This window comes from Perognathus longimembris, chromosome 18 (genome assembly GCF_023159225.1).
Source record: "Perognathus longimembris pacificus isolate PPM17 chromosome 18, ASM2315922v1, whole genome shotgun sequence".
In the NCBI taxonomy this organism is placed as follows: Eukaryota; Metazoa; Chordata; class Mammalia; order Rodentia; family Heteromyidae; genus Perognathus; species Perognathus longimembris.
The window spans coordinates 967,222-986,241 of NC_063178.1; the positions used below are offsets into that span (position 1 = coordinate 967,222).

Consider the following 19,020-nt stretch of genomic DNA (forward strand, 5'->3'; position numbering starts at 1 on the left):
GAGACACTGGCACTAGGTATAGTTAATTTCCTAAATATACAGTAAACCCCCAAATCATATAAACAATCTAAAGGAAAATGGCAACAGATGGATGGGTACCTTAAAAACAAAAAGCTGGGCACCAGTGACTTGACTGTAATCCTGGCTGCTCACAAGGCTGAGATCTGAGGATTGCTGTTTTGTACCAGCCCAGACAGGCAAATCTGCAAGACTCCTTTCTAGTTAACCACCAAAAAGCAGGAAGTAGAAAAGTAACCCTAGTGGTAAGGCACTAAGCCATGAGTGAAAAAGCTGAACAAGAGTGCTAGGCCCTGAGTTCTAGTTCTCGCACACACAGCCAAAACTCAAAGTCCTTATTAACTCATTCAAATTACAAATGAGACTATTTTACTTGGCCTGGGTGCTGTCCCCGAGTGCCGTTTGCTCAAGGCTAGTGCTCTACCATTTGAGCCAATAACTCCACTTCTGACATTTTTGGTAATTAATCAGAGGTAAGGTCATAAACTTTCCTGCTTGGGCTAGCTTTGAACTGTGATCCTCAGATCCCAGGCTCCTGAGTGGCTAGGACTACAGGTGTGAGCCACTGGTAATATAAAACTCACTTTTTCCCATCTGAAATCTTCCCCTCAAGGGAGTCCTACCCCACTGATAACCTGGGCTTGGAGTGCAGCTCCACAGCACTGCCAGGCATGCCCAGGGTCTCGTCCCAGCAGAACAGAATACCTGAAATGAGAGGAGACAGATCCAGTTCTGAGAGTGAGCAGGTTTCTTCAAGCCTGATAAGAGCCTGCTGGTCCTCCCACAGACACAACAAGAACACAGAACTAAGTGGTGGTCCACACCTATTACTTGGGAGGCAAAAGCAGAAGAATCACAGACTTGAGGCCAGCTTGGCTACATAGGGAAACCTTGTCTCAAAAAAACCTAAGCATTAGTAACAACAATGTAAGAATATTGATTAGGCAGGACACTATAGTGTCAATTTTATGTGTAAGAACATTTTAAGCTTAATAAACATTCCCAATATCTTCATATTACAGTGTATCAAAAGCAAAATGTACATATATGATCTCATATTCCACATCTAGTTCCCAATTGTCAATTCCAGGTAAGAGAGCAAGTTGCAAGCTATATGTACACATAAACGATAGGCAGTATTTTAAACAAAAATGAGTTTTAGCACTTCAATCACGTCTGATTCCAACCTTGTGACAGCTGTTACAAGCAAACCAGAAAAAGGTGATTGACGCTGAATGGGTCAATTCCAGTCTGTACTATATCCTCCAGACAAGGTCTGAGTGCCTACAGTTTCCAGAACTTACTTTGGAGTCTAAGGAAAACAGGAGACGGAGGAGCTGACTCCTCCGTCTGAGGAATGCAGCACTAACTGCTGCATTTTGTCTGCGCCAAAGGTGCACCACAACACTGGTGGAGTTCATTCTCCCCTAAAGCTCACTTCCTTCAGCTACCAGAAGGACACCCATTGTGACCAGAACAAGGTCCTGTACTTCCAGTTTTAAAAGCCCTCAATTCGGTGAAGAAGCAATTACAGCTACACCTGAGTATACAGAGCTCCATTTCAGAAGTATCATTTCAGCATCATATATTTACAAAGCACATTTCATACATGAGAAACTAAGTGGCACAAAATAAAATAATCCCAAAACTAACATTTGTTTCCAGTGATCCTAAAGATGACAAATTGTAACAATCCCTATTTGGATGAGATATCCAGTTATTCTTACCTAGAGAATCAGAAAGTTACTTGAAAAAGTTTTATAGCCCTAAACCACATGTCAAAACCCAATTTAGGTTTTACATAATTTTAAGTTGTAATAATAACACCATTTTTATTCAGGCTAGGAAGTGATCTTCAGGAATCTGAAGATCCCTGGCATTAGCTAGGTACCGGTGGCTCACACCTGTGCTGCTAGCTACTGGAGGATTGAGGTCTGATGCCAGCTGCTGCAGCAGCAGTCTTTGGGACTCCATCTCCAACTAACCAGAAAAATGCTAGACTGGAGGAGCAACTCAAATATTTGGGCACTAGCCATGAACAAGAAATCTGAAGATGGCATGCAAGCCCTGGGTTTAAGCCCCAGTACTTGGTCTCAGGCGTAGAAATGGCACTGTGGAGAGAATGAGAGAAGAGACAGCAACAGCAGCAGCAACAAACTTCTCTCCATACAAGGAATCTCACTACCCAGGACAAGACGGATGTGGTTTAAAGGGCTTTGGAAGCTCATAGTTCTTTTTGTTTTACTGAAGCGCTATAATCTGAATGCCTTTTAAAAAAGGGAAGTTTTTTTAAAAAAGAATGTGCAGTAAGAGCCTTGAAGTCAGGAAGGCCCTTCCCTGTGGCTTTCGGCATTTCCATGTCACCATTTTTTTTTTTTTAAAGAGGTCAAAACCAAATCAGCTTAAGAAGCCATTCTTGTGATCTGGATTTTTCTAACTTCAAACCCACCCAGGCCCTCAAATCTAAAATATTTCACAGGAAGCATTTTTTCCATTTGCCTTAGACTGAGTTGCTGAAGGGTGGGTGCATAAAAGCCACCAACTGCTTTCAGGGCCCACAATCCCGCCTACTTGTACCACTGTTTCTGCTTCACGTGACAAACACTCCAGCTGCAAATTCAGATGACCCAGGAATAAGCCAGAAAACCATCTACCATAGTCTAGTCCTTATTCTTTTCAAGTAAATGCAGTCAAATTTAAGATTTATGAAATTGGTAATTAGCATCTGAAAATAAGCCTTTCAAATTATGTTGGAAATGTAGGTAAAACAATGAGTGAGTTTCCTTTTGTGTTCCACAAGAATGGGAGTACTCAAGCCACACATTAGCCAGCTTCAAAAGGAATTCTTTTGACTAAAATGTATCCTACAGTCATTTTTCCCCAAACTATTTAATTACAACTTAAAGAGAGGAAATGTGAGCATGTTTTATATGCCACTCTATCTGCTAAGAAACCTGTCATTCTAGAAAACTGGAAAACTTCATATGTAAGCTTTGTATTTACAGGTATTATTTCTCTGTGCAGCATAACATATACTGCGAAAAAGTGTGTTTTAACTCAAAGGATAATCTGAAACACCACAGCATGGCTCTTTAATAGGGAGAAAAAAGGGAAAGTTTGACACTGTCCAAAAAGAAGTGTACTTTTTTTTTTTTTTTTTTTTTTGCCAGTCCTAGGGCTTGAACTCAGGGCCTGGGCACTGTCCCTGAGCTTCTTTTTCCTCGAGGCTAGCACTCCACCATTTGAGCCACAGTGCCACTTCCAGCCTTTTCTGTTTATGTGATATGCTGAGGAATTGAACCCGGGGCAGTGACATGGTAGGCAAACACTCTTACCACCAAGAGATACATTCCCAGCCAGAAATGTACTCTTTACCTGACTTATGTAACTGTAACCCCCCCTTCTGTACATCACATTTGTAGTCCCAAAAAAGATTTTTTTTTAAAAGAAATAGCGTAATTTGAAAGTACAGGATGTTTCAGTTTTTCTAATAGCATCTTTGTTCTATGGGTTTACCGAGTTTTTCCAAGTGGGCATTTTTTGTTACCGACGGAAGGCTATAAGCAGTACACAGGTGTACCTAACGTGAATGTGAGCAGGCTCCGTCCCGGCAGGGCTCAGACCACGGAGGTGGTGCTCTCCGGGTTCACCCTGACCAGTCTGGATGTGTTCCTCAGGTCCTGGAGCTGCTTGGCCGGCTTCCCGACCCCCTCCTCGAACCGCTTCTCCACCACAGGGAGGACGGTTTCGTAGAGGAAGGAGGCGTTCTGCCTGATGAAGGCCTTCTTCTCCGGGTCCTGCTCGCAGCGGAGGCTGTAGTCCACGTGCTGGACGGCCACCAAGATGACCTCCACCAGGCTCTCCAGCAGCACCATGTGCAGCTCCGGGAAGTAGAGCTTCAGCGCCTCCTCCAGGAAGCCCATGGTCTGCTTGGTGAAGGCCACCACCGTGTAGCTCAGGTTCACCCAGCAGTCGTCGCCCGTGTACTGCTCGAAGTCGCCCACCCCGCAGCTCCTCATCTCCTCCCGGAGCTTGCCCAGCGCCTCGGGCGTCATCAGGTTCATCCGCCGCCACATCTCCTCCGAGTTGCGGTGCTTGGTGGCTTCGATGATGATCTCCTTGTAGCTGTGCAGGGCGCCCCGGATGTCCTTCACCAGCAGCGCGTGGATGACGAAGGTGAGGTCCAGCCCCATCTCCCCCAGCTGCCGGCAGTGCTCCTTGGCCACCTTCACGCACTCGGCGGCCGTGGACAGGCTCTCCTTGCTGTCGAACACCTGCTTGCTGAAGGCGTCCACGAACATGCCCATGGCCGACCGGGCCCACACCACGAAGGCCGAGTAGCAGCCGCTGTCGGTGCCCGCGAAGTCCGTCTCGAACTCCCGGGCCGTCTCCAGGAGGCTGGTGAAGAAGACGTGGCACAGCTTGTGGATGTAGAGCAGCGTGGCGCCCTCGATGCGCAGCTGGCGGAGGGCCGTGTGCACCGCCGCGGCCCGGTTGCGCAGGAACAGCTCGCAGGCCTTGGTGCCCTGGCCGAGCCGGATCAGCTGGGACACGGCCCGGCGCGTGGCCCGGGGCCCGCCCCGCAGCGAGCGGTCGGGGGACAGCTCGAACACCAGCACGTCGGTGAGCTGGCGCACGCGCTCGTCCACGCGCGCGCGGAGCTCCTTCACGGGCGGGGGGCTGGGCTTGTCCTCCAGGTAGCGGCCCAGCTTGTCGAGCAGGTCCACGGCGCCCTCGAAGTCGCGCTGGGCGATGCACACGTCCAGGTCCTCGGGCAGCTCCTGGATCCACTCCAGGGAGAGGTCCACGCGCTCGGCCGGCGGCTCCGCGGGCTCGGCGGGCTCGGCGGCGGGCGCGGCCTCCTCCGCGGGCGGGCCGCGCGCGGGCGCCGCCGGCGGGGCGCGGGGGGCGGCGGCCTGCTCCTGCGCGCGCCGCCGCTTCTCGCCCAGCGCGCGCTTGGTCTCCTCCAGCACCTCCAGCCACTCGCGCTTGACCTTGGCGTTCTCCGCCTGGAAGATGCGGCTCTCGGGGAACATGAGCAGCTTGAACATGTCCTTCATGGGCGGGTTGTCCTTGACGTTGACCACCGCCAGCCCGTCCAGCGGGTAGAGCGCGTCGTAGCGGTAGGCGCCGCGCCGCTGCGGCAGCCACGTGGCCACCAGCAGGCAGTCGTCCATCAGGAAGCCGTGCACGCGCTGCAGCTGCGCCATGTGGTCCGCCTCGTACTCCACCAGGTCCCCGTTGTACACCAGCCGCTGGCCCGGCGCCTCCAGCAGCGCGCGGCAGCCCTCCACCTTCTCCAGCAGCGTCGTCAGCGTGCGCCGCGGGCCCTCCTCGCCGCCCGGGGCCGCGGGGTCGCGCGGGGCGGCGGCGGCGGCGGCGGGCGGGGCGCGCGCGCGCGGGCCCGCGGCGGCGGCGGCGGCGGCGGCGTCCTCCCCGGCCGGGGCGCCCGCCGCGGCGGCCGGCAGCAGCGCCAGCGGGATGCTCTCCAGCCGGCTCTTCTGCTCCGTCAGCAGGTGGCTCAGCTGGTACATCTCGCTCTCCAGGTAGGAGATCTCGCGCGCCGTCTCGATGAACTGCCGGTAGTTCTGGTAGACGTTGCGCTTCAGGTTCTGCGCCGTCTCCTCGGCCAGCGCCTGCACGCGCTGCCGGTGCTCCTGCAGGTCGCGGTCGCCGTCCGACTGCTGCGACAGCTGCTTCACGTACAGCCGCGCCTCGAACCCGCCCGACTCCAGCTGCCGCCGCAGGCGGCTCGCCCCGCTGTCCGACATGGCCGCCGCCCGCTCCGTGCCGGCGGCGCGCGCTCGCGCCGGGCGGAAACCGCGGCCGCGGTGCCCGCGCGGGGGGGACGACGACGACGACGAACGAGCCGGACCCGAGCGTCGCGACTCCACCTCAGGGCTCCGAGCGTCTCCCGGTGCGCCTGCGCCGGGGCCGAGCGTCTCCCGGTGCGCCTGCGCCGGGGCCGAGCACGCACCGCGCGCCTGCGCCGGGGCCCGAGCGCCTCCCAGTGCGCCTGCGCCGGGGCCGAGCACGCACCGCGCGCCTGCGCCGGGGCCCGAGCGCCTCCCAGTGCGCCTGCGCCGGGCCCCGAGCGCCCACCGCGCGCCTGCGCAAAAATTGCAGCGACCGGAAGTAAAAAGACGGGCCCGGCACGGGGCAGGGTCCGAGTGTGTCGCGCTGCGCGAGTCTGCCGAGGCGACGAACCATTTCCCGCAAACTTCCTCGGCCGGAGACCCGGGTTCCCGGGCCCGCCCCCGCGGGGCCACGCAGTACCACGTCCGGCCGCGGGGCCGCGCGTCTCGGTTCCGGGGCGGGGCGGGGCCGCGCGCGCGCGCGCGCGCGCGCGCTCGGTGGCGGAGCCCGAGCTCTCGCGAGTCCGCGGCGCGACGTCCGTGAGCCGCGGAGGGCCGGGGGCGCGATGGACGAGGATCTGGTGGTGGCGCTGCGGCTGCAGCGGGAGTGGGACGCGCGGGCCGCGCAGCGCGAGGCGGCGCGGGAGCCGCCGTCGCTGGTGGACGCGTCCTGGGAGCTGGTGGACCCCACCCCGGACCTGCAGGCGCTGTTCGTGCAGTTCAACGACCGTTTCTTCTGGGGCCGGCTGGAGGCCGTGGAGGTCAAGTGGAGCGTGCGCATGACCCTGTGAGTGCGCCCGCGAGCCCCGCGCCGCCGTTGGCCCCGGCCCGCGGGGCGCCCCCACCGGACGCGGCTCCCGGGGCGGGGACCCGCGGGCCGTGGGCCCCTCCTCACACACGCACAGCGCGCTAGGCCCCGGGGCCGCCCCCCGCCCCTCCCGCGGTGTCCTCCCAGGGATCTGCCTCTACCGCGTTGCCACCGTAACCTTTCCTGAACGTGAGGGGAGTCGGGCGCGCACATCTTCACCCAGCCTCAGGGTGCAGACAGGCAGGTCCACCACGGCCCACCTGTCGTGATGGCCTGGGGGGGGGGGGCGGGGGCGGGCACAGGTAAGGAGGCACCACCGCCCACTGGCCGAGTGTCTGTGCCGGCCAGACTCTCATTGGAGGAAGCCATCTGCAGGGAGGCCTTCCTCCTGGAAACGGCTCACCAGTGGCCCAGAATTTGCTGTTTGTGCATTTGATACACTTAATGTGTTGTTGTGGTGACTTTTGCAGGTGTGCTGGGATCTGCCTCTATGAAGGAAGAGGCGGGATGTGTTCCATTCGTCTCAGTGAACCTCTCTTAAAGCTGAGACCAAGAAAGGATCTTGTAGAGGTATTCTGAGCATAAATCTGATTCTTAACTCAGTAATCCACTTTATTCTTTATATCTCTTGGCCAGTGTAGTCTTGAACTCAAATTTCTTCAGTCTCTTTCTTGAGAGCTTGAGTCTCTTTACTCCTGGCTGGGATTACTGGGGCCTAGCACTGTGGCTAGTACTCATCAGTCCTGACCAGGTAGAGCAACAGTGGGAAGCACATGAGTCATTCAGACCTTGGGGGATAGGCTAAATGGAGACACGGGTAGACACGTAAAACTGGAATGCTCAGTATGGTGCCATGTGTTATTGTTTCTGATGCGTACATTGTTAGGAGCCTAATTGGCTTCTCCTTTGTGAAAATAGTGTCTCACGTTTATGTCCCAGCTGGTCAGGACCCTGGTCCCGAGTACCTGGGATGACTGGCATGTGCCACGGTGTCCAGCTTTGTACTCTTGGGGATGAGGGTCTCATAAACTTTTGCCACTTTGCCTGAGGTCAGATGGATTGCCTCAAACTCAGTCCTCCTAACCTCTCCGTCCCCAGTAGCTAGGATTACAGGAATGAGGGAGCCACTGTGTTAGGTCTTGTTGAGGAACTTTTGAACTATAAAACAGCTTTTTTCGTTTGAGTTTTCAGGATAGAGTGTCATTGACTTTCAGGCAAGTTACAGGCTAACTAACGCCTGTAACTCTAGCTACTCAGGAGGTTGAGATTTGAGCGCCATGGTTGAAATCCAGCCCAGACAGGAAGTCTGTGAGACTCATCTCCAATTCACCACCAAAAAGCCCGAAAGTGAAGTTGTAGCTTAAATGGTGGCATGCTAGCTAGCATTGAGCACAAAAGCACAGGACCCAGGCCTGGAGTTTAAGCCCCAGTACTAGCACACACACACACACACACACACACACACACACACACACACACAAGAAGTTCAGTAGATCATTTTAAAGGAGTTGTTTTCACAATGACCAAGGGAGATAGTTGGTTTGGTTGTGGGGTTTTTTTGTGTGTGTGCTGGTCCTGGGGCTTGAATTCAGGACCTGGGCATTGTCGCTAAGAATTTTTTGTGCTCAAGGCTAGCAGTCTACCCCTTGAGCCAAAGCCTACTTGTGGCTTTTTCTAAGTGTTTATTGAAGCTAAGAGTCTCATGGACTTTCCTGCCTGGACTGACTTTGTGCTGTGATCCTCAGACCTCAACCTTTTGAGTAGCTAGGACTGTAGGCATGAACCACCAGCATCTGGATAAGGAGATATTTTATTTTCCCAGTTTTTTCTCTCGAGCTTTTTTTGGCAATATTTGGGCATCACCATGTAGCCCAGGCCTGCCTGGAGCCTGTCGTGTAGCTCAAGGGTGATCTTGAGCTCCCAGCATCTTCCTGAGTGCCAGACTAGTCCTGGGAATGGGGGGTTGAGCTGCCCCACCTGGCTCAACCCCAGGGCTTCAGTTGTTCCTGTTTGTTTAGTTTCTAGACATGAGGTCCTTCCATGCTGCCCAGGCTTGCCCCGGATTTTAGGCTCAAGTAAACCTGTCTCTGTCTCCCGAGTGTTAGGGACTGTATAGGCGCATATCCCTGTTGACATTGGGAGCACTTTATATGTTTGGAGTTAATAGCTATGTTAAGTGTTATTGTCTGATTTGTCTTTCCATTTTACTCTGTGTGTGTGTGTGTGTGTGTGTGTGTGTATGTGTGTATGTATGTATGTATGTACAGGTCCTGAGGCTTGTACTTGGGGCCAATACACTTCCAGCTTTTGGGTGTGCGTGTACTTTATTGGAGGTAAGAGTCTCACAGACTGGCTTTGAACCGCAAGCCTCAGATCTCCTGAGTGGTTGGGATAGAGGTGTGAGCTACCAGTACCCAGCTCATTTTTACTTGCTTGTGTGTTTCACAGTGTCAGAATTTGAAGGCTTTGATGAGGTTGAGCTCACTGACCTTGGGCCGGGCTTGTACTCAGATCATCTTGGAACAGAGCTGTTTCCCTGAGAGCTGAAGAGCTTTGGATATGAGTGGCAGTTTTGTGACTGTATTCTTACTGAAGCTTAAGATAATTAGTGGAGTAAGAAAGTGCATTTTATTTTCAGAAGTGCCATCACAAATTGATAAGGTTGTTTTCTGTTTCAGACCCTCTTGCATGAAATGATACATGCCTATTTGTTTGTCACTGATAACGATAAAGACCGGGAAGGACATGGTCCAGAGTTTTGTAAACACATGCGTCGCATCAACGACCTGACTGGAGCCAATATAACGGTATAGAGAACAGTATAGAAAACAACATAGTTCCTCTCTCTACCATGTAACTCGGGCCGCCCTAAAGCTCACTATGCAGTCTCTGCTGGCCTTAAATGGGGGTTCAGAGTGCTGGAATGACAGGCTTCTATCATTCTGCCTGGTAGCAGTACACATTAATGATCGTTAGTATTTATTTCAGTAACTCCTGAGATTTAGTTAAGAAGTAGAGATTGGGGTAGTAATATCACGGAGGATTGTTAGCAGTGAACAAGAGGCCATCAGAAAGTAATTGGCTTGTTTTGGTGCCTGGCAGTGAACGGCAGTAGAGCCAGAACTGCCCCTAAGTCCTAGCTCCTTCCCCCTGCAGGCCAGCGTTTTAGGAGCCCTTTCTGGACTTCCCCCTGTGATTCCTCACTGTGGCCTTCCCCCTCAGTCTGCCCTGCTCCGGTGCCCATCTCATAAGAGGGCTTTTGTTCGTGCCCGCCTAGAGCCCGGGGTACAGACAGTTGAGGCGTCAGGCTGCCTGAGCTCACATGCCCGCAAACTTGTGGTGACCATCCCTGTGGGTGTAAGCAGGTCAAGAGAGGGAGGAGGCTGGGCCTGGGCCTCGGGGCCCGGAGTGAGCACTCTGTTAAGATCCTGTCCTCGTCGTCGTGCGGTGTGCTGTGGTTTTGAAGGTAGGGTGGGGAGTTGAGTCTGGTGGTAGGTTGCATTCTTCCCAGGAATTCAGACCAGGAAATCACTGCTGTCTTTTCAGACAGTTCTGGCTTGGTCACAGTTATTTCTCCGTGCTTTAATGTTTGTTATACTGTGACACTAAATCTTGTTTCCATCCTAATTTTTTTTATTTTGCTTTTGTGGGGTCCGTCTTGGGGCTTGAACTCAGGGCCCAGCCCTGAGCTTTTGTGCTCAAGGCTGGGACTCTACTACCTGAGCCACAGCAGTACTTCTGGCTTTTTTTGGTAGTTAATTGGAGATAAGAATCTCTAATTCCTGGGCTGGGGATATGGCCTAGTGGCAAGAGAGCTTGCCTTGTGTACATGAGGCCCTGGGTTCAATTCCCCAGCACCACATATACAGAAAACGGCCAGAAGTGGCGCTGTGGCTCAAGTGGTAGAGTGCTAGCCTTGAGCAAAAGGAAGCCAGGGACAATGCTCAGGCCCTGAGTCCAAGGCCCAGGACTAGCAAAAAAAAAAAAAAAAAAAAAGAATCTACATTCCTGCCCTGACTAGCTTTAAACTGCAGTTCTCAGATAGCAGCCTCCCGAGTAGCTAAGGTTATAATGCTGGCGGTGCCTGGCTTTGAACCTAGGTGGGGGTTTTGTTTTCATTACAGCACTTAGTTTCTGAGAGAGTATTCTCAGGGGTGTTTCCTGGTTCCGTTTTGTCCTACCTGCCCTATCTTTGCACAGGTAAGGAGTATTAAATTAATTTTTGTTATTTCCCATGAATGTCGGCCCTTGAATACAAGCTAGAGTAGCTCGTTTTTCCAAACTAGAGCCGTTCCCATGTCTCAAACACGGCTGTTTGTGAAGTGTGCCCTGGCCCCGCACACCCGCTCTGAAGGTGAAACGTTTCCTTGGGCCCAGATCTACCACAGCTTCCACGACGAGGGTGGAGGAGTACCGGCGGCACTGGTGGCGCCTGCGACGGCCCGTGCCAGCACCGGCAGCCCTACCACGGCTACGTCAAGCGCGCCACCAACAGGGCGCCCTCCCGCCACGACTACTGGTGGGCCGAGCACCAGAAGACCTGCGGCGGCACCTTCGTTAAAGTGCGGGAGCCCGAGAGCCACGCGAGGAAAGGCAAGCGGAAGGCGAAGGCAGAGCCGCCGCCCGGCCCTGCGGTGGAGAGCCAAGGTAGGACAGGGACTCGGCAGTGGAGGGCTTGCCTGGCCTGCGAGGAGCCTGGGGGAGGGGGGGGGCTCGGCCGTGGAGGGCTTGCCTGCCTGCGAGGAGCCTGGGGGGGGGGGCTCGGCCGTGGAGGGCTTGCCTGGCGTGCGGGGGCTCGGCAGTGGAGGGCTTGCCTGGCCTGCGAGGAGCCTGGGGGGGGGGGGCTCGGCCGTGGAGGGCTTGCCTGGCGTGCGGGGCTCGGCCGTGGAGGGCTTGCCTGGCCTGCGAGGAGCCTGGGGGGGGGGTGGGGCTCGGCCGTGGAGGGCTTGCCTGGCCTGCGAGGAGCCTGGGGGGGGGGGGGGGCCTCGGCCGTGGAGGGCTTGCCTGGCCTGCGAGGAGCCTGGGGGCGGGGGGCTTGGCCGTGGAGGGCTTGCCTGGCCTGCGAGGAGCCTGGGGGGGGGGGCTCGGCCGTGGAGGGCTTGCCTGGCCTGCGAGGAGCCTGGGGGGGGGGGGCTCGGCCGTGGAGGGCTTGCCTGGCCTGCGAGGAGCCTGGGGGGGGGGCTCGGCCGTGGAGGGCTTGCCTGGCCTGCGAGGAGCCTGGGGGGGGGGCTCGGCCGTGGAGGGCTTGCCTGGCCTGCGAGGAGCCTGGGGGGGGGGGGCTCGGCCGTGGAGGGCTTGCCTGGCCTGTGAGGAGCCTGGGGGGGGGGGGGGGGCTCGGCCGTGGAGGGCTTGCCTGGCCTGCGAGGAGCCCTGGGGGGGGGGGGCTCGGCCGTGGAGGGCTTGCCTGGCCTGCGAGGAGCCTGGGGGGGGGGGGGCTCGGCCGTGGAGGGCTTGCCTGGCCTGCGAGGAGCCTGGGGGGGGGGGCTCGGCCGTGGAGGGCTTGCCTGGCCTGTGAGGAGCCTGGGGGGGGGGGGGGGCTCGGCCGTGGAGGGCTTGCCTGGCCTGCGAGGAGCCTGGGGGGGGGGGGCTCGGCCGTGGAGGGCTTTGCCTGGCCTGCGAGGAGCCTGGGGGGGGGGGGCTCGGCAGTGGAGGGCTTGCCTGGCCTGCGAGGAGCCTGGGGGGGGGGGGGGCTCGGCCGTGGAGGGCTTGCCTGGCCTGCGAGGAGCCTGGGGCTCAGTTCCTCGGCGCCCCCCACACACAGAGGAAGCGGGAGGGGCTGCGGTGGCCCCGCGGTGGAGCGCCGAGCCCGGCGGGGTCCCCGAGCCCTGCGCGTGAGGCCACGGCGGAGGAGCGGAAGCCAGGGCTTCACGCCCGCTGGGCGAGCGCTCTGCCGCGCGGCCCCGCTCCCAGCCCCCCCTCCTTCTCGAGGGGGTCTTTTGGGTAGAGGAGGGACCTTTCTCGTCCCCGTGTGCCTCAGAGCCGTGGCGGGCGGAGCTCGTCTTCCTCCCGCGAGCGGGCTTCGTGGGCTGCGGGTGAGAAGGGAGCCCGCGCCGCGCGGCTTCCGCGGAGTTCACCGGCCGCTTCTCGTGCAGGCGACGGCAGACGGGCGGCCCCGCAGCTGGTGCCCTTCAGTGGGGAAAGGCTACGTCCTCGGGGAGACCGCCCGCCGCCCCCGCGCCCCCTCCGTGGAGAAGCGCCCCCCGGCGCCGGCCGCCAGAGCGTCCTGAGCAGCTACTTCCCCCCGAAGGCCTTCCGCAGCGTGAGCGTGCCCTCGCTCGCCTCCCCGCGCCCCAGCCCGCCCCCCGGAGCCCACGGGGCCCGCCTCGGCGTCCCCGGAGACCCGCAGGCGCGAGGACCCTCGGGCCGCCCGCAAACGGCCCCGGCTGGAGCCCGAGGCGGCTTTGGACGGCCTTGCCGTCGGGAAGGAGCGGGGGCCCGGGCGCCGGCCGGGCCCGGGGCTGGGAGCCGCGTGGTCAGCTGCCCCGTGTGTCTGGGGGCCGTGGCGGAAGCGCAGATCAACCAGCACTTGGACTTGTGTCTGGAGGGGACCGCGGGGACGCCGGGGGCCGCGGGGTCTGAGGTGGGGCGCGGCTCGCCCCGGCCCGAGGTTCTGTGAGACGGGGCTGGGGCTGGTGGAGGCCGAGGCTCCATGACAGCGGCGGGCGGGGTGACCCCACCGGCAGGCGCCCCTCACTCAGCCTCGGGACCCCTGGGACTCACGAGCCCGGGTGACACGCCAAGACCCCATTCCAGGGAAGCTGCCGGACAACTCAGGGTGCTGCCCGCAGCCTGGCCTCGCCTCGCTGCGGCCTGGCTGCCCCGGGCCTGCCCCGGGCCGTGCGGGTGCGGACCCCTCCTCCCCCCCTGCTCCGGAAGGCGGGCCCGAGGCCGCGTCCCTCCCGGGCTCCCCGCCCAGGCCCTGAGCCCGGTCACCGCAGGTGCGCACGCGCAGCAGGGCAGGCGTCTCGGGTGCTCAAGTTTTGTTTTCCCAAGCCTTTTTTTTCTTTCAAAATCATAACAGGAAACAAATTTTCTATATTTACAGAATCTTCTACCTTTCTAAGAGGTGGTGGCAGATTTTAAAGAATTTCCTCTATTTTAAAGAATTATACAGAGTTATTTTGAAGACAGTTCTGTTCCACCGTTCCTGAAAAGCAGAGGTAGATTTGAGGTCCACACACAAGGAATAAAGCTCAGAAAGTCAGTTTGGAATGGTAGGGAAAGTGGCCGCTCTAGCTCCGGAGGCCACGTTTTACCTTGAGTTGAGTGGCTGCCTCAGAACGGAGCCCAGGGAGTCTGAGGACTGTGTGATCTGTGCGCGGACGAGTCCGAGTGAGTGTGCCCCCGCGCGGACGGTTCCGGGCCACGTGGCACCTGCTGACGCGTGCAGGGAGTGGGACCGCACTGTGGCTGAGGAGGGGGAGCAGCCCCGGTCGCCCAGCCACAGGGCCCAAGGCTCCGTCGGTTCGCGCTCCCCCCCCGCCCCCCCCCCCCCCCCCCGTGCTGCATCCGCGTCTCCCCGGGGCCTTCGTTCAGTTCTCTTTAGTTTTGCTGCAAGATTTCTCCTCAGGAAGGGGCGCAAGACTGAAGCGTACACCTGAGTGACCTTAGCTCCCTTCACAGAGCTAACGTTTTCTTTGCTCCCAAAGGTCCTGTGCCCCCCCACGTTAGTCCACCACTCGTGCTGTCCGCCCGCCTCACCGTGGGGCCGGCCACTGTGGTTTAGTCTGGTTTTTGCACTTTAGGAAGCAGTTCCTTTGCTGTCCCATTCATTCCTCTGCGGTATTTTTCTCACACAAACGGGCCACTTGAGTGACTCAGTTTGGAGTGGTTGTAGGCGGTGCTGTAGAAAGATTCCCCCCTCATTTCTGTGGGTGCACAGGGACGGGGTGCTGGCTCTCAGGGTTCGTGCTCACTGCACCCAACAAAGAGTGCAAGCATCTGTGGTTCAGCAAGCGACAGTTTTGATGTTTCTTAAAACACACAGTTACTTTAGTACAAAGAAATGACTATTGGAATGTTCGTTGGATATGTGCCATTATACTTTACCAGTTTACTAAGTTATTTGCAATAAAGTACTTTTTAAGCCAAACTGCTCTGAGTTCCCAGGCTGTGAAGTACCTAAGGCGTTGGCCTCTGCGTGGAGCTTACGTCTGCGCGAGGGCCGAGTCTGCAGGTGAAGAAGGGCCGAGCGGCCCGGCCGTGCCGGGCTGGGCTTCCTGCCGGGCGCACTGACTGTCGCCCGGATCGTTGATGCTGAGCTGGAAGCATCCAGGTCACATCTTTTAGTGAGTTCTTAGCTGACAAGAAAACGCACAGGCGTGGAAACAGGCTGGCGCGTTCCTCTGGGGCCACCAGGAGCTGTGGAATGAGAATGAAATGTGGGCCCAAACCACAGAAGGAACAAGACTGCAGACAGCTCACGTCTAGCCAGGTACATTCCCGAGTGAGTGCCGTCATCTGCGTGCCTGCGGAGCTTGGGGACACAATGGTGTGGCCCTGGGGTGAGGGCCAGGAGGGAGGAAGGGCGCCGGCGGATGGGGAGAGGAGAAAGGGTGAGGGGAGAAGGAATGGCCCGAAAACTCAAGAGTTGCTCTGGTTCCTGGTGGGATCCTGCTAGCCGACAAGATTCTGAACGCTCACTAAACCTGTACTTCATCAGTGTTAAGACTACAAGCTGGAGGGAAAAGTGGGAGAAAAGAAGTTTACCTGGCTTATCTAACTGTAACCCCTAGGTACACCACCGTCATGGTTGTTGCTGTTTGTCCTGGGGCCTGAGCTCTGCCTGAACTCTTTTTGCTCAAGGCTATGCTGCATGACTGGGCCAGGGTTCTACTTCCAGTGTTTGAGGGGTTAATTGGAGATAAGGTCTCACAAGGACTTTTCTGCCTGGTCTGGCTTTGAACTGTGATCCTCAGATCTCAACCTCCTGAGTAGCTAGGATGACAGGCGTGAGCCACCGGCACCCCAGCTTCTGCATCATCTTTATATCAACAAAAGAAAGTTTAAAAAAAGAAAAAAAGGGGGCTGGGGATATGGCCTAGCGGCAAGAGTGCCTGCCTCGGATACACGAGGCCCTAGGTTCAATTCCCCAGCACCACATATACAGAAAACGGCCAGAAGCGGCGCTGTGGCTCAAGTGGCAGAGTGCTAGCCTTGAGCGGGAAAAAGCCAGGGACAGTGCTCAGGCCCTGAGTCCAAGGCCCAGGACTGGCAAAAAAAAAAAAAAAAAAAAAAAAGGAGCTGGGAATGTGGCTCAGCTGTGGAGTGCTTGCCTAGCATGCATGAAGCCCTGGGTTCGATTCCTCAGCACCACATACACAGAAACAGCCGTAAGTGACACTGTGGCTCAAGTGGTAGAGTGCTGGCCTTGAGCAAAAGAAGCCAGGGACAGTGCTCAGGCCCTGAGTTCAAGCCCCAGGATGGGACGGGGTGGGGGTGGGGCACTACAATCTGGGCTCACACCTGCAATCCCAGACACTTGGGAGGCTGAGATCTGAGGATCTTGGTTTGAAACCAGCCCAGTCTGGAAAGTCCTTGAACTCCCGTCGGCAATTAACCAGCAAAAAGCAAGAAATATAGTTGTGCTCTAGTGGTAGAGCACTTGAATGAAAAACTTGAGGGATAGGGATAGCACCCAGGCCCTGAGTTCAAGTCCTAGGAATGGAATGTATGCACACATGCAAAAATGTTTTCTGAAATTTCCATGGCCCCTCCCGTTTACATTATATCAAAGAACTCGTTTTTGCTTGTCTTTCTCTCTTTTTTTCTTTTTTTATGCTAGTCTTGGGGCTTGAACTCAGAGCACTATCGGCAAGCTTTTTTGCTCAAAGCTGGCACTCTATCACTTGAACCACAGATCCACCAATGGCTCCCTCCCCGCCACTTCTGTAGTTTATTGGAGATGAGTCTCACAGACTTTCCTGCCCAGGCTGGCTTCCAACTGTGATCCTCAGATCTCAGCCTCCTGAGTAGCTAGGATTATAGGCACAGGCCACAGTGCCTGGTTTCTTTCCTTTTTCCCCCCTTCAAAGCTAACTTCTGCTAGCAGAGCTGGGCTCAGCTGTCTCCCCTTGTAGGGAGTGAGGAGTAGATTCTGTTTCTATAAAAAGTTGCCCTTTTTAAAGTTACACATTAACAAAATGAACTTTAGAACATTTTGTTTTGCTTTGGCAGGTGGTAAGTGGGAAACACAATGGCAGAAATCTAGGCCGGTCCCACTGTCCTGGTGCTTGGCGATTGTGTTTCCAGGTCAGATTAGAATGTTCCCGGGCGAGGAGAGAGGGTGGACACAGCTCCTGAGACGAGGCGGTTTGGAGGGGCTGATGCCATACCTGCAGGGCAAAGCTGCCGTCCCTGAACTGTACAAGTCATCGTGACTATGCAGTCAGGGACCAGGGAAGCCGGCCGAGCACGCACTTGGCCACACGTCTGCGTGGACGGCGGGGAGGGGACCCCCAGGGCCCCTGGGCAGGTGCCCTGCCTGGAAGCCTCCCTCCTAGAACACACAGAATGTGGGCTGTGTGGCCCTTTAGCCAGGCCACGCCAAGCCAAGTGCACAAGAACCGCTGAAACCGCTGTTGATTCCTCTCCTGCGAACGGGCCTCCATGCAGGCTTTCGAGGGGCCACAGGGACGAGAACCTGCACTGTCACTAGAGCCAGGCCTGCTCTGCGGGGCTCTCGCCTGCTGCCACTCACTTCCCAATAGTCTACCTTGCTCCCTGCAGACAGTGCGCCCCGCTATCCTCCTCCTCCTCCTCCTCCTCCTCCTCCTCCTCCCACGGGCTGACTGGCCCCTCCCCAGGGCCGGGAGCTTGCGGGCAAGTGCTCTAAGCAACACTCCCAGGCCTGTGATTTTGTTTCTGAGGTTCATTCTCTTTACCTTGCCTCCTCGCTTTGGAATAGCTGGGTGTACACGCGTGCTTCACCATGCCAGGCTTCAAATCCCCAGGCCCTTCCTAGGCGGGTACCCTACAGTTGAGCCATACCTCTGGCTTTTTTTTTTTGCTTATTTTCCAGACAGTCTCACTTTTAAAATATTCTACCTCCACCTCCAAGAGCTGAGATTACAGGTGAGTCGCCACACCCCCGTCTTTCTTTCCTTAGATAGGCGTTTACCTTGTGGCCAAGGGTGACCTACAACTCGGGCTCAAGTGATCCTCCGGTCTTGGACTGGAGTGTCTAGGAGTTTAGTTTTCTCTCTGAGAGGGCTCAGCCCTCAGTTGGTTCCCTGGGTGCTCGCCGGTCCCCACCGCTGGTCCCCCATCGCCTAGAGAACCTGGTGCGGGTGCTGCCTCTGGCTGTGCTTTTCATGGGGACCCCACTTCCTTTCCCTCTGGAGACGGGGTCTTGAGAACGTCCAGACTTCCTCTTCCCCTGGCAGCGGTGGGGGCCCCGGCCGCGGACGGAGGTGCTGGGGTCGCCCTCGGGCGCTGGGCCCCGGCCTCCTCCCGGGCTTCTCCTGTGTGCGCGGGGCCCCGGCCTCCTCCTGGGTATCTCCCGTGTGCGCGGGCCCCGGCCTCCTCCCGGGCGCCTCCTGTGTGCAGGGCCCCGGGCGTCTCCCGTGCGAGGGCCCCGGCCTCCTATGCGTTTCCTCTGTGTAGCCGGGCCTAGGTCTCACTGCCTTCCTCTCTTCACGCTTCCACACCTTCACGAGCTTGTTCGCTTCCTTTTCTTTTGGTGTGAGGGCTGTAGGGCGGGGCCCTGTCTCTGCTACTGAGCCACACCGCAGCCCAAAAGCTCTGGAAAAGGAAACCCTTTTAGCAGATCTGAAGAACTGGAAAACAAACGTCTGCGGAGTAAAAGACAGAGACACGTGACCACTAGAAAAGCTCGGATGTCTGTCCCCAGAGCCCCAGGACACACAGAAGGGAGGGAAGCAGTAAACTGAGTCCAGCAGCTGCCCCTAGGCCGAGCGTCAGGGACTCGATGAAGCCCACTGCTGCCCAGCTACAGAGCTTTGCTGATTCTCAGATCGAATCTCATCAGTCACAACTAACCCCTCTGCCCTCTCCTCTTCCCACGGTCATCCAGTTCAGCACAAGCCTCCAAACGCTCTGCTCCAACCAGAACGCCCCAAACCAGCCACACCCACCACGGAAATTACAAAGAGCTGGGCGCCAAGGGCTCACACCAGTCACCCTAGCTGCTCAGGATGAGATCTGAGGATGGAGGTTTGAAGCCAGCCCGGGCAGAGTGTTCACGAGACCGTTACCTCCAATTAACCACCAAAAATCAGCCTGAAGTGGCTCAAGTTGTAGAGTGCTGGCCTTGTGCCAAAAAGCTTAGAGACAGTGCCCAGGCCCGAGTTCAAGTCCCAGGACCAGCACTGAAAAAAT

The 19,020-nt window shown here is 57.0% G+C and overlaps 3 protein-coding genes across 3 annotated transcripts in view; 1 reads left to right on the forward strand and 2 right to left on the reverse strand.

The window, feature by feature from the left end:
- Window positions 1–3,352: 3,352 nt before the first annotated feature.
- On the reverse strand, window positions 3,353–5,904 carry Exoc8 (exocyst complex component 8). The gene has a single exon (XM_048367452.1). The coding sequence runs from the start codon at window positions 5,787–5,789 to the stop codon at window positions 3,636–3,638; it is 2,154 nt and encodes a 717-aa protein (XP_048223409.1). The 5' UTR covers window positions 5,790–5,904; the 3' UTR covers window positions 3,353–3,635.
- The window catches only part of Egln1 (egl-9 family hypoxia inducible factor 1), a 34,686-nt gene continuing 21,114 nt past the window's right edge, over window positions 5,449–19,020 (reverse strand). Inside the window, exons 6-7 of the mRNA XM_048367454.1 lie at window positions 5,672–5,681; window positions 5,449–5,470 (exon numbers count right to left, since the gene is read on the reverse strand). The gene's annotated coding sequence lies outside the window, so the exon portion shown is untranslated. The remainder of the gene's footprint in view (window positions 5,471–5,671; window positions 5,682–19,020) is intronic.
- Sprtn (SprT-like N-terminal domain) lies at window positions 6,164–14,141 on the forward strand. Its single transcript, XM_048367455.1, is given in 7 exon segments — window positions 6,164–6,660; window positions 7,152–7,251; window positions 9,360–9,488; window positions 11,059–11,082; window positions 11,084–11,113; window positions 11,115–11,328; window positions 12,774–14,141. Coding segments are annotated over 7 exon segments (1,242 nt in total). The 5' UTR covers window positions 6,164–6,439; the 3' UTR covers window positions 13,298–14,141.

What these genes read in the sequence shown, in the direction of transcription:
- Exoc8 (XM_048367452.1), bottom strand. Translation starts at nt 5,789, where the DNA reads ATGTCGGACAGCGGGGCGAGCCGCCTGCGGCGGCAGCTGGAGTCGGGC.